The sequence below is a fragment of the Nestor notabilis genome, unplaced genomic scaffold (assembly GCF_000696875.1).
Source record: "Nestor notabilis isolate BGI_N333 unplaced genomic scaffold, ASM69687v1 scaffold11251, whole genome shotgun sequence".
Lineage (NCBI taxonomy): Eukaryota > Metazoa > Chordata > Aves > Psittaciformes > Psittacidae > Nestor > Nestor notabilis.
In genome coordinates this window covers 132,068-143,378 of record NW_009915263.1, presented here as the reverse complement: position 1 = coordinate 143,378, position 11,311 = coordinate 132,068, and the positions used below count along the sequence as shown (strand labels likewise).

The 11,311-nt window shown below is 36.7% G+C and overlaps 1 protein-coding gene across 1 annotated transcript in view; it reads left to right on the top strand.

Moving 5' to 3' along the window:
• The first annotated feature begins 5,995 nt into the window (after nucleotides 1-5,995).
• LOC104413139 (lipopolysaccharide-responsive and beige-like anchor protein) overlaps nucleotides 5,996-11,311 on the top strand; it is a 42,499-nt gene continuing 37,183 nt past the window's right edge. Inside the window, exons 1-2 of the mRNA XM_010024058.1 lie at nucleotides 5,996-6,112; nucleotides 9,380-9,572. Coding sequence (XP_010022360.1) covers nucleotides 5,996-6,112; nucleotides 9,380-9,572 — 310 coding nt within the window. The remainder of the gene's footprint in view (nucleotides 6,113-9,379; nucleotides 9,573-11,311) is intronic.

Here is an 11,311-nt window from a genome sequence, read left to right as displayed (position 1 = left end):
TATATATATTTATACAACTATATATATTTCAAATATGTATATCTTTATGTTGTTTTGTATATTGAGGCATACTCAGTTTTGTTACATATATCCCTAATGCACCACAGCGAGCTAAAGCTGTGCACTTTTTACTTCATATCAATGTGCTAGTGTACTCTAATAATGCCCCCTACCCCCGCAGGTTGTTAACAGTATTTCTGCCCCGCTTCAGCTCTGAACCAATAAACCTGTGTTGCTGGAGTTGAACTAGTAACTGCATTAGTGGGCTGCAACAGGCATCTTTTACACTCTGCTTGGTTAACAGAGGGTATATCACAAGCATTTTTAGTCATGTTTAATGATACCTAGAGAATAGTATGTAACTCTTGATCTTGTGTCCTTTAGCTTTCTTTAGCCTTCTCCCCTCATTCCCTTCCTTGTAATTTATTAGATTTCAAAGCTAGTGTAGGTAATTTTCTTTAAACCAGTACATTAAGTGAATAGAGCAATGATAAAAAAATTGAAATGATTCAGTATAAAAGGGTTGATTTGTGAAGCTGAAATAAGAGAAGGATTTTTCTGGTTTGGCATGAAGAAATTAGGTTGCTCATCTTATTTAAAACAGTGGCTGGGAGTGTGTGAATTTATGATACTAACATTAAGCACTTTATTTTTTCCCTGGGTCAAGTGTAGTGCAATATCCTTAGGGCAGTTGTACAGTCAGCAAGCATATATACATTGCCTGTGTCAGAAAAGCATTTTGCCCATTTTTCACAATCTTGATCTAACAGGGGTTGTTATGAAACCCGGGGAGATGGTACTACAAAGAGCTTCTCTGCTTCTTTTCTATAATCTTTAGCCTGTCTTCAGCAGTTTTATCTAATTGTTATGAATCATGCTTCTTCTCCAGCTAGTGTTATCTGTGTTTCTGTAGTCTGTGAGGAATTTAACTAAGAATCCTACCGTAGGACTGTAAGTGGCTATCTGGTCAGAAGAGGTTTTCTGTTCACTTGTTACCAGAGCTTGATTTTAATCGCTGTCCCATGGGGAAAGGAGCTAGTCAGTTGGCTGCTAAGCCATTCAACTTCTTTTGAATGGCTTTCTGAGGGGAAACCTGTCAAATAGTCTGTGTTCTCTGGTGCTGTAAAGCAACATCTGGGTGGAAGGAAAGGGAAAGCAAGTAATCATAATTGCATATTGCTCAAGCCAATAGAAATCACTGAGGAACATGTGTGTAAACCTTTTTGAATAATGAAAAGTTAGGCAGGAGCGGCAGAGAGCCAAAGTAATTATTTTTGCAAGGGCTTTTATTTGCTGGACATAAATACCGGGTAGAAACACGGAGGATGAACCCAAAACGTTTTCTGTCCCTAACATGTATGCTGGAAGAATATGTATTACAGTGCATGATATTATTTCACCTGGCTTTTGAAATGTTTGGCAACTAAATCTTACAGATTTGAGAAATAACTGGAAATACTGTAGTGTAGACCTGTAAAGGCGGATTGACTGAAAGTAGCCTCCTTGTAACGAATGGTGAGGTTGTATGTTGTCGTGCATTCAGACAGAGGCGTGCATTTTAACATGGGTGTGCTCAGACATTTGTGTCTGAACAGGCATGATGAAAGCAACTCTAAGCTAGTCCCTTTAAGAGTCTTTAAATCTAGAGTTAAACGGTCTATGTCTTGCATTTTAAATATACGGGCCTTTATTTCAGGATCTGAGTTCAAAACTAAAGACTGTTTCATTCTTTCTCTGTGACACTCACTGCAGTTCCCCCTCCACCCACCCTCCCTCATATTTAATTTTATAGTTCTTTCAGACATAAACATGAAAAAAAAGCAATTTTGACTTAGTTTCTGAGTGTTGCTGCAAAGAAAAGTAACAAACATCTGTTTTTACCTTAACTGCATCCATATGTTCAACCTCCCCATCACCCTCCTTCCCAAAAAATTTACAGCCGTATTTGGTGGGTACTGCGTACTGTTGAATTAACTTTCTTCACAGTTAGATTAGAGGGTAAGTTCAGAGACTGAAAATATCCATACGTAGCAGTGGCCAGAAACTACGTTATATCTAAGCCAAGGTTTCAAGGTTTCTATTCTTCCTCTTTTAATTTACTTCCCTATTCCCCTTCTCCCCTTCCTACCCTACGAGAAAAGAGGAGATTATCCAGGTTATTGTGGTAATCAGATGAATGCTAAATTTTCTTACGGCTTTCATACTTATAAGTTAATTAACATTCAAAATACCATGCTTGTCATGTAAGTAAGATTTGAGATGTATACTGTGTGGATTATTGAAAACGGTTAGTTCTCTTGTTTAATTTTATTACTACTTGTTGTAGCATCTGGAACAATTCTGACCTTACCAAAGTTTTGTTTTAGTAGAGGATTAACAGGAAGAAAGCTATTTTACTGAGATATTTGAGAAGTAGTGAAACAAAATGTTGAATGATGTTATCTTTTACTTTGTGGTAGGCAGCATGCTTTCACAGATAAGAGTTTGTGGAACTAAAGATATCTTTAAACAAAGATTATTCCTTTCCAGTTATCTAGTGCCTTTAATAGCTATGAAACTAGTTGTGAGAATTTCCTAAATATTTCTACCTACAATAATCTAAATGGTTATATGCTCCAGAGGGATTCAGCAATGTGAGAACACATGCCCTTCCTCTGCCACTAGAAAAAGCTGTTTTAGTAACACCGACTAATGCTAGTAATACATTTTACAAGAAAAAAATTAGAAGCTGTACTATAATTTATTAGAAAGTTGATGGCTTTTTGGCTGATGGTCATTTTACTGTATATTCTCAGGTAAGTGGTAGGTCCTTTTCAAAGGAAATATTAATTATCTCTCTGAGGAAAAGATTCCCTGCTCCTAGCTGATTTTCTTTGACAGGTTGAACAAAAGTCTGAGTGACATCTGGTGGCTACAATGCCCTGTGTTTCTCTTTCCATTGTTATGTAAATGGAGAGACTGGGGATTGATTCTAGCTTCACCATCACATGTTTCTGCTGACAGAGGGAGGTCATCTTGCATCCTTTTTTATGCGATCCTTCTGACTGAGACATCATCGGAACATCAAGTTGACATTTGGATTGACTTTGAATACAATCTGGGAAAAGGAAGAAATCATTTGGGGTCACTAGTATACTCTCTTGGCCATAATAAAGAAATATTGAAGCTTAATAAAGAAATCTTTACATTTTTTTCTTGGCAATTAAAAGGAATGTGAAAGGTTTTTATGCTGAAGTCTCACCACTATGTCTAGAAGTAGTTGTCTGAGTAGTTTTTTTACTCAACAGTTTTTCAAATTTCTTCTGGATCTGAAGACATCAATAAAGACGACACACATATAACAATATCTGTGCTTTTACTTTATGTACTTTTGATGTTTTATGAAACCTTGTTACTTGTGATAGGACATGATCTGAATACAGATTTTTACTGGTTCTGTTGGCTAAAAGGAAAACATTGTGTCAGGTGAGTGTTGGAATCCTGGAAATGCAGGCTGTCATATTTTTGGAAGGACCAGATGGAACTTAGTGAGTCCAAAAGACTTGTTTGTGATGGAACTGTTAAATCCCAAACTCAAGATAGATCGTACACATGGATGTAGAAACTGTCTGTTAAAGACTGAAAACAGAGAATTTGTGGTCCTCTAAGGCAGGTTTTGGCAAATTCGTTGTCCCGTTGGTCAGCAGTTTCACCAGTTCTGACAGAACACTACTTGGAAATGGGCAGTGACTTTCTACTTGTGGGTTGAGTAGAATCTTTTATATTTGTTTTTTTTAACATCCCACAGGGATGTTTTTCTGCACTGAAGGTGGGCGGGAGACAATAGCTGTTCTCCTGCTGCTGTTGTGTGGTCTAGGAAAGTGATTATGATAAGCATCATGTATGTGAGTAAGCAGTGGAATCATAAGTGTCTCTTCCAGTTTTTATGTTGCTGGAAGGTAGTGAGTTCCTCTGAGATCTGGACAGTGGTAAAAAGCATTGTGACTGCTGATCTTTCATTGATTAAAACATTGTAACATATCTTTTTTGTTCTACATCAGTTTGGGGTCTTGTTTGCTAGTAAAAATGTTCTGCACAATCTGCAAGTAAATGTAAGCAAATCTTTTTAATCTGAACGTTTTGAAACTAACAGCTTTTTATGGAGAAGGCAGAGCTGCTGACCAGTATGCTGTTGCTTTGTCAATGCCTAATGTCTTAAGGGACACAAATTCTATGTGTTTGTGATTCCTTTGATATCTTGAGTCATAAAAACCCAGATTTGAATTTTAATGTCATCACTAGGAAGAGGATTCTGATGGTCTTACTGAGCTTTAGTGTTTCGCAAATCTGATTTTGCGGTTCCTCAAAAACTGCTTGTTAATCACTTGTGTTTGTATGTCAGATTTCACCCAGCTTTTTGATAAACTTACTTATTCACCAGTTCTTTGAAGATTAAGTTGCTTCCCAGAGTGGGCAAGAATTTTAGAATCTGTCCATAGAGTAATTGCAATTCCTCTTCTGGTGAGTTCAGATATTTCGAAAGCTCTGCCAAATGTAATAAGGTCAAGTGTTTTAGATGACATGTTTTCTATCATAGAATGATTATTTTTGATGATTGTAAGGCCTCAGGTGCATTCTACTTTTGGTTTTGTTATTTCTGTAAGAGGAGAAAATTGTGTGTCCTAGTAATAGTCTTTATTATTATCTAAAAATAGTTATTTGTTAGAATAAGTTCAGCATAAGTGTTATTCCATTGTCTCAAAAATTTTAATGGGTGGCTAAAATAGAACAGGAAATATAAGTGTAAGGAGCCTCAAGGTATGTTGAACTATTAAAAAGAAGAATCTCTGATAGCAAAACACATTGTTCTAGTAACTAAAAAGTGGCTAGTGGTTTTGTGTTCTAGTAATCAAACTTGCCATTTAAAACACTTTTTTGAAGGACCTGATTTTCAGGACTTCTCTTGAACGCAGGACTTGCTAATGCCTCACCTTAGGTACGCAGCATCTCTAGATACTTTGAGAACGTAGGGCTCAATGCACCATGTCACAGGGAAACTAAAGTATCAGCCCATATGCAATCTCTTAGCCCACAGCAAATGCAAGGTAATTTTATTTACTTTAGCTCACAATGAAAGAGATTTAATCTAAGATGAATGATTTAAGATTTTTTTTTTTTTTAATTATTAGCCTGTTTCTGTGGATAGTGCAGGGCTGGCTGACAAGAAATAACTTGTTGAATTTTGGCTACTTGATTTTATCTTTAAGCCAGTGGGCAATAGGTGGCAACATGGAAAATGAGATGGACATGCCTAGGCAAGAGATAGAAGTTCACACATTTCAGAATCATTATTTTTAAGAAATCACTAAGCACAAGATCGTATTTTCATATATGCCTTATGAAGAAAGTGAGAAAGCATGTTGCTGAAGATACAGAGAAACTTTCTTAAAAAGTTTGTTGCAATATATCATTATCTATATATATATATTATATCATATTCTCCTTTAGCTGCATGTGTAATTTAGTTTTGCTGTTTGTACTTCAATACATGCTAAAGTCGTTTGCTCATTTTGAATAAACATGAAAATAAGAAAACAGCTCAGTATTGCTTTAATTGTAGTTATTGCTGTGAAACTAAGCAATGGAGTTTAAATAGAAAACAGAACACTTAATACCTATAGAAATTTTTAAAAAGTTAACTTTTGTTTCTGAGTTATGATACAAACAGGGTAGGCCAGTGTTAGAAAGGAAAAATGGAGCCAATAAAGAGGGTTTCTGATTATAATAGCTTGTTTCTGTTTAATATCATTGAGCAGGATGAGGTTTTGCAGAGTTTCTCATGGAAATAGCATCCACAGTACTAAAATGATTACCTCATTCTTAGTACCAGTGCCAAGCACTTAGCCCCACAGTGAACACACGGGGTTGATTTTCAACATGAAACAAGCCAGAAGTGTGGAATGACATTTTCAGGTGACAGTTATGGTTCTATTCCCTGTAATTAGCACCTCTTAACATGCAAACCTGCCTGTGCCTTTTCCAGGCTGTTGAAGCTCAAATACGAAGTTTTGGACAGACCCCTTCGCAACTGCTCATAGAACCACATCCTCCAAGAAGTTCTGCCATGCAGGTGGTAAGTACCATGTTAACTCTTTGTGACCTGCTATTTCGTTCACTTCCTTTGCTATCTTAAAGTTACAGAACCAGTCACTTTGCTTTGCTTTTTTGTGGTCGTGGAATTATGTTATTTAAAACAGCAGATGAGTTATGATTTTGTGTGACTGGGAGTGTATGCAGTGCTTAACTATTTATTTATTGCTGAAAGGATTGTATTGATTTCTAGTACAGACCTTTTTTGTCAGTGTAATCTAAGAACACTTCATCAGTTGATTTTGTTAATACCATACCTGTACAGGTGAGAGCCAGTCATCATGGAGACAATTTAGCTAATCTTTGGCAGATTCCCCAAGAAGCATGGATTTAGGAGGTGGAACTTCCATGTCTTTTCCCTCAGGCATAGGTTTTCCCCTAAAACCAGGATTACTAGGAATTCATGAGCTGAAACTTACATAGCAAAGAATGTGACTAAATGTGTTTTGCAGTAAAGCTAGGGTAATAAAATCCAGGCAGTGAGCATTAACATGCTTTCTCTTTTACCTCTACTTGTGCCTAATATAATTTTATTATACAAACTATTATTTTATTGCTGATTACTTTCCATATCATGTTGTGTGCTGTCCTTGGGTCTAAAATATCATTTGTGTTGTCATAGATCCAGAACCAAGCATGTTAAGTGATACTCCAACAAGTGGGTGCTAATTCACAAGTTTTTCAAAAGGCTACGTTCCCTTATTGTTAAGATCAACATTTTACACTGAAATATAAGAAAAGACATTTTATTCTTATATGTTCTGTAAGACATATGTCCTACTCAAGCAGACTAAGGTTATTAGATTAGAAATATATCTGAAGTACAAAAGGTTTTAGAAAAATTACACAAAACCCTGAAATGTTCCCAAAGTACCTTACAAGCCTTGTAATGTAGATGTCTAAGAAACGTAAACTTTCTGGTCAAATTGAGCTACTAGGCTTTCTCAAATACATCATGTGTTGTACCTGAGACTTGCCCAGCTGACTGTCCCTCATCCCCACCACCCTTTCCGCAGCCTGTACGTGCTGCACTTGACAGCTGTGCTCCTGCCCTGGGATCCCATGCACTGGATGGACGAAGCCGATTGTGCTAATTTGTGATCTGCTGGCCCATTGCACCTCCCTCATAGTGTCTCAGGGCTGCAGACCACCACAGTGACTTGTGTGGGCTGTCCATGGGGTTCTCTCTTTCAGAAAAGCCTTGTCAACAGGGATGTTGGGGAGCCCAAGTACCCTTATCATACATGCCATATGTGCATCTATCTGTCATGGTGCCATGCACTGGGCACTTGCTCTAATTTAGAGAGATTTGTTTCAGGAAGAGGAGGAACTTGAGAAGTTGATTGTTGATATGTTTGTCAGACCCATTGTAATATAAATAAATTTGACGCCAGGAAGCAGTTTGTGTGGTTTTATCATAATATTTTTTATGACACTGAATTAGTAAAGATTTAGTATGTAATGGAAGAAGTTAAATTCTATGAAGTTAGCTAAATCCTGTGTTTCTGGGGGGCTGAGGTACACACAGGAAAAAAAAACCTTAGTTCTCCACTTGCTTTGACCAGTTTTGTGGTTATTAATATATGTTTTTGTAATAGCGCTATATTAAGTGGTTTGAAAAGTACTATTCCTGGAGCTGAAATACAGTAAGGATTTTTTTCCTGTCACAATTTTGAATTATTTCTAGTTATATTATTTAATGAGTTTTCTGGTTTTGCATGTGTGTGTGTGTTTGTGTGCACATATGCATGAATACAGCCAAATTCAAAGCTACCACGTGCTGTGTTAAGTGCACAAGCCATAATATACACCAGGTGTAGTAATTAGCAGTCACACGAAGGCTGCCTATTTGTCTGGTTTTGCTGCTGTTGCTGTATCCCCTTGTGTTTTCAACCATCAGATAGCTGGATTTAATTGAGGCCACATCAGATGAGGCATTACTGACACCTTTAATTGAATGAGCATCCAGGGAGGATTAACTCATAATATTGATTGGCTTTTAGCCACTTGCTCAGAAGGGTGTCTGGGTAGCTTATTAGTTGCTTTTATTTACACCTTTATGCAAAGACTGTAAATAGGAATTCATAGAGCAATATGTTTTTCTAAGTACTCTTAATAACTTTTTAAAAAGGAGTGATAAAAATGCAAATGTATTTAATTTTTTTATTAGTTCTGTATAAATATACATTAAATGTATTCACTTACATACACATATATGTAATGAAATATTGCAGGTGGAAAAGAGCTAAGACACTTCATTAGTGTTCTAATTCAGTTATTAGAAAATTACAAATACTAGAGCAATATGGCTACTGATGACTAGGATGGTTGTATTTCTACATCTCAACGGAGTTCTCATTTTTAGGTACACCACACTATCACAAACCCATTAAGTTTTGCTGTTCCTCCTTATGTTCAATGCCCCAAGCTAAGGTCCTCAATATTTTGTTTCGACATTTGAAGTACTATTAGTATAGCTTAGTTAAAAAGTTGTTAAACTTTTCAACTTACTAAATTAGAAAACTGAAACTTAAAAATATTATGTTGAAAATCAGAGTCTGGATTCATTCCCTCCCTTTAGTATTTCTAGAAACAACACAGGATAGTGTCTGTAATCACATCCACTTTATCTTCTTTACAACTGCATTTAATTATGTTTGTCCTTTGAAACACATTTGCAGTAAAGTCTTCTACTTTGCATTCATAAATCTTATTTTTGTACACCAGAAATATATACAGAACATATATCTAGTGTATGTGTGTATCTGTTTATTTTAATGTGCTTTCATGTTCTCATCTGGCTTGTAAAGAATTGCAGTCTGCCAATTTAATGCAACTTGAGACAATCTCTGGGAGCAGGAATTTCTTTTGCTCGCTTTTTTTTTGTGTGTGTTCCTTCCTAGTTTGGCATTGTTTTCCTTGACATGCTATCTCTGCAGATATGAAGGAGAATTCTTTTGGCAGAGATAGGTGATTGGAAACTTTTGTTTTAATCTGCTGTGATCCATAGCAAAGTTTGCATATAGACACTGTGCTCAACAAGGCTCCCAGATTAATAGCGTACATGAAGGTTTTTCTGCTGAAAATTGTTGTTTCCACAAGCCCTTCCACTATTATTGCATTTGCTTTTCACTGCAGCTGCTATTGGACCCTGTGTATTTTAATCCAATCTTCCTTCTCTTGTCCTGTCTTCTCCTCCCCATGTTTTCTTTTCCCATGTATTTGGGTTCTTGTTGTGTGCACTCAACAGTATCTCCTCCTGCAGAGTCCGTTGATGTTCACAGACCAAGCTCAACAGGACGTTATCATGGTTCTAAAGTTCCCATCCAACTCCCCTGTCACTCATGTAGCAGCCAACACCCAGCCTGGTCTAGCCACTCCTGCTGTGATCACAGTTACTGCAAATAGGCTGTTTGCTGTAAACAAGTGGCATAATCTTCCTGGTAAGTAAATTAAAGTAAGTAGCCTAAGCAACCACTACCATCAAGCAATACTTCTGTTGTCAGCTTCCAGATTTGCTGCAGAACTGTTTTAAATTTAACAAGTCAAGACCAAGTCCAGTTCGTGGACACAGCATGCTCTTCACATGTGGACTTAGTTTCTTCTTAAAAAGGTAATCTGTAGCACACAAAAGGTTTGTAACAACAATATATTGCTTTCCAGGCCATCAGGCACTACGCAAGAACAGAAAAACTGTATATCACTCTGTGATCATGATAAAGTCACACTCTTCCTCTTTAGTTTGTTTTTTACTCAGATGGAAGCCTGAACCATATCACGTCAAAGACAAGTTTTAAAGCATGAAGAACTTGTCTAAAATATTTTCTGTTATCTTTTTCTAGTTGATTATGTACACCATATTCTGATGTTAAAGCCACATTCTAATGAGGCTTAGAAGATAAAAGATATGGGGAAGTCTGTATCTTCTGTAACTTAAAACATCCCAAAGTTATTAGGTGCTTATGTATTTGTCAATATTAAAGAAAAACAACATAACCATTTGCGCAGCAACCAATCAAATCACCTGTCCTTTAAAAATGTGCTGAACTTGAGAACATTGTGATTTTGTTTTCAGTTCTAATGTTCTCTAGTCTTAAAGACATTCATCCTTCTTTCCTCCTTTGCTTATGACAGTCTGAGGCCCAAGCCATGAAAGGTAGTTTATTTCAGTGCTATGCAGTAAATCTGGTCAAAGGCTTTTCAAGAAAGGGAAAAAAGAGCTTCTACTGAAATAACTTAACTAGAAGGCATTTGCACCAGAGTAATACCCACATCACTGAAATACCTACTAAGAAATCTGGACCTGTGGTCCTTGATTACATTTTGAAAAAAACCAGATGACTCCCACACTTCTTCCTAATTCTTACAAATTACCTCTCGACTTTGTACAAATAGAAACATCTATGTATCAATTCACTCACCCAAGAACTGTTTGAAGAGAAAGGGAGGAAGGTAGAGTTGTCTAGATAGTAAGTTGTGAGCAAGAACTATGTACAGAGCTCTTGATATTTGTTTGAAAGGAGGATGACAATACCCTCTCATACCTTGGATGTGTGATGTTGGGGATATAATATTCAAAGCTTTTAAAAAATAGCCTTTGTGGACATACAACAGTCATGGGAAAAGAAGTTCTAAAGTGGTAGGAGTTGATTTTGACTTCGTTGTAAGTCTGCTGGTGAAGTCAGTGAGCAAGCAACCAATTGTTGAGCGTAGTAATCAACTGGTTTGAGTTGAACAAACCTTCAGATTTTGTTTTTTTCCTCACATATTGAGAACAGTAAGCTTTGCTTGGAGTCACTTTTTTCATTTAGAGGCATTTTACACTTGTCTTTAAAAAAAAGCCAAGAAAACCTATAATTCGAAACATACAAAAGGCAACCAAACAGAAATAAAACCCAGTAAAAACCCACCTCATGCCACCTCTTTGAGAGCACACCGATCAGCTGCAGGCTGTTAATGGAGTACTGTGCTTCAGATATCTGGGTATGGACTCTTGAGACTAGTCTTCACTATTTTTGCCTTCAAGTTTTATACCAAAGTGGTTTCTGCTAGGATTAGAGGACAGATATCATTACTACTCCATATCTCTTCGTGTGGGCTTAGCATTGTCTTTACTAATGAAACGTCATGATAAAAAAGTTAGGTTGCCAAGTTGTCACTGATATGTAATTATATATCTCAT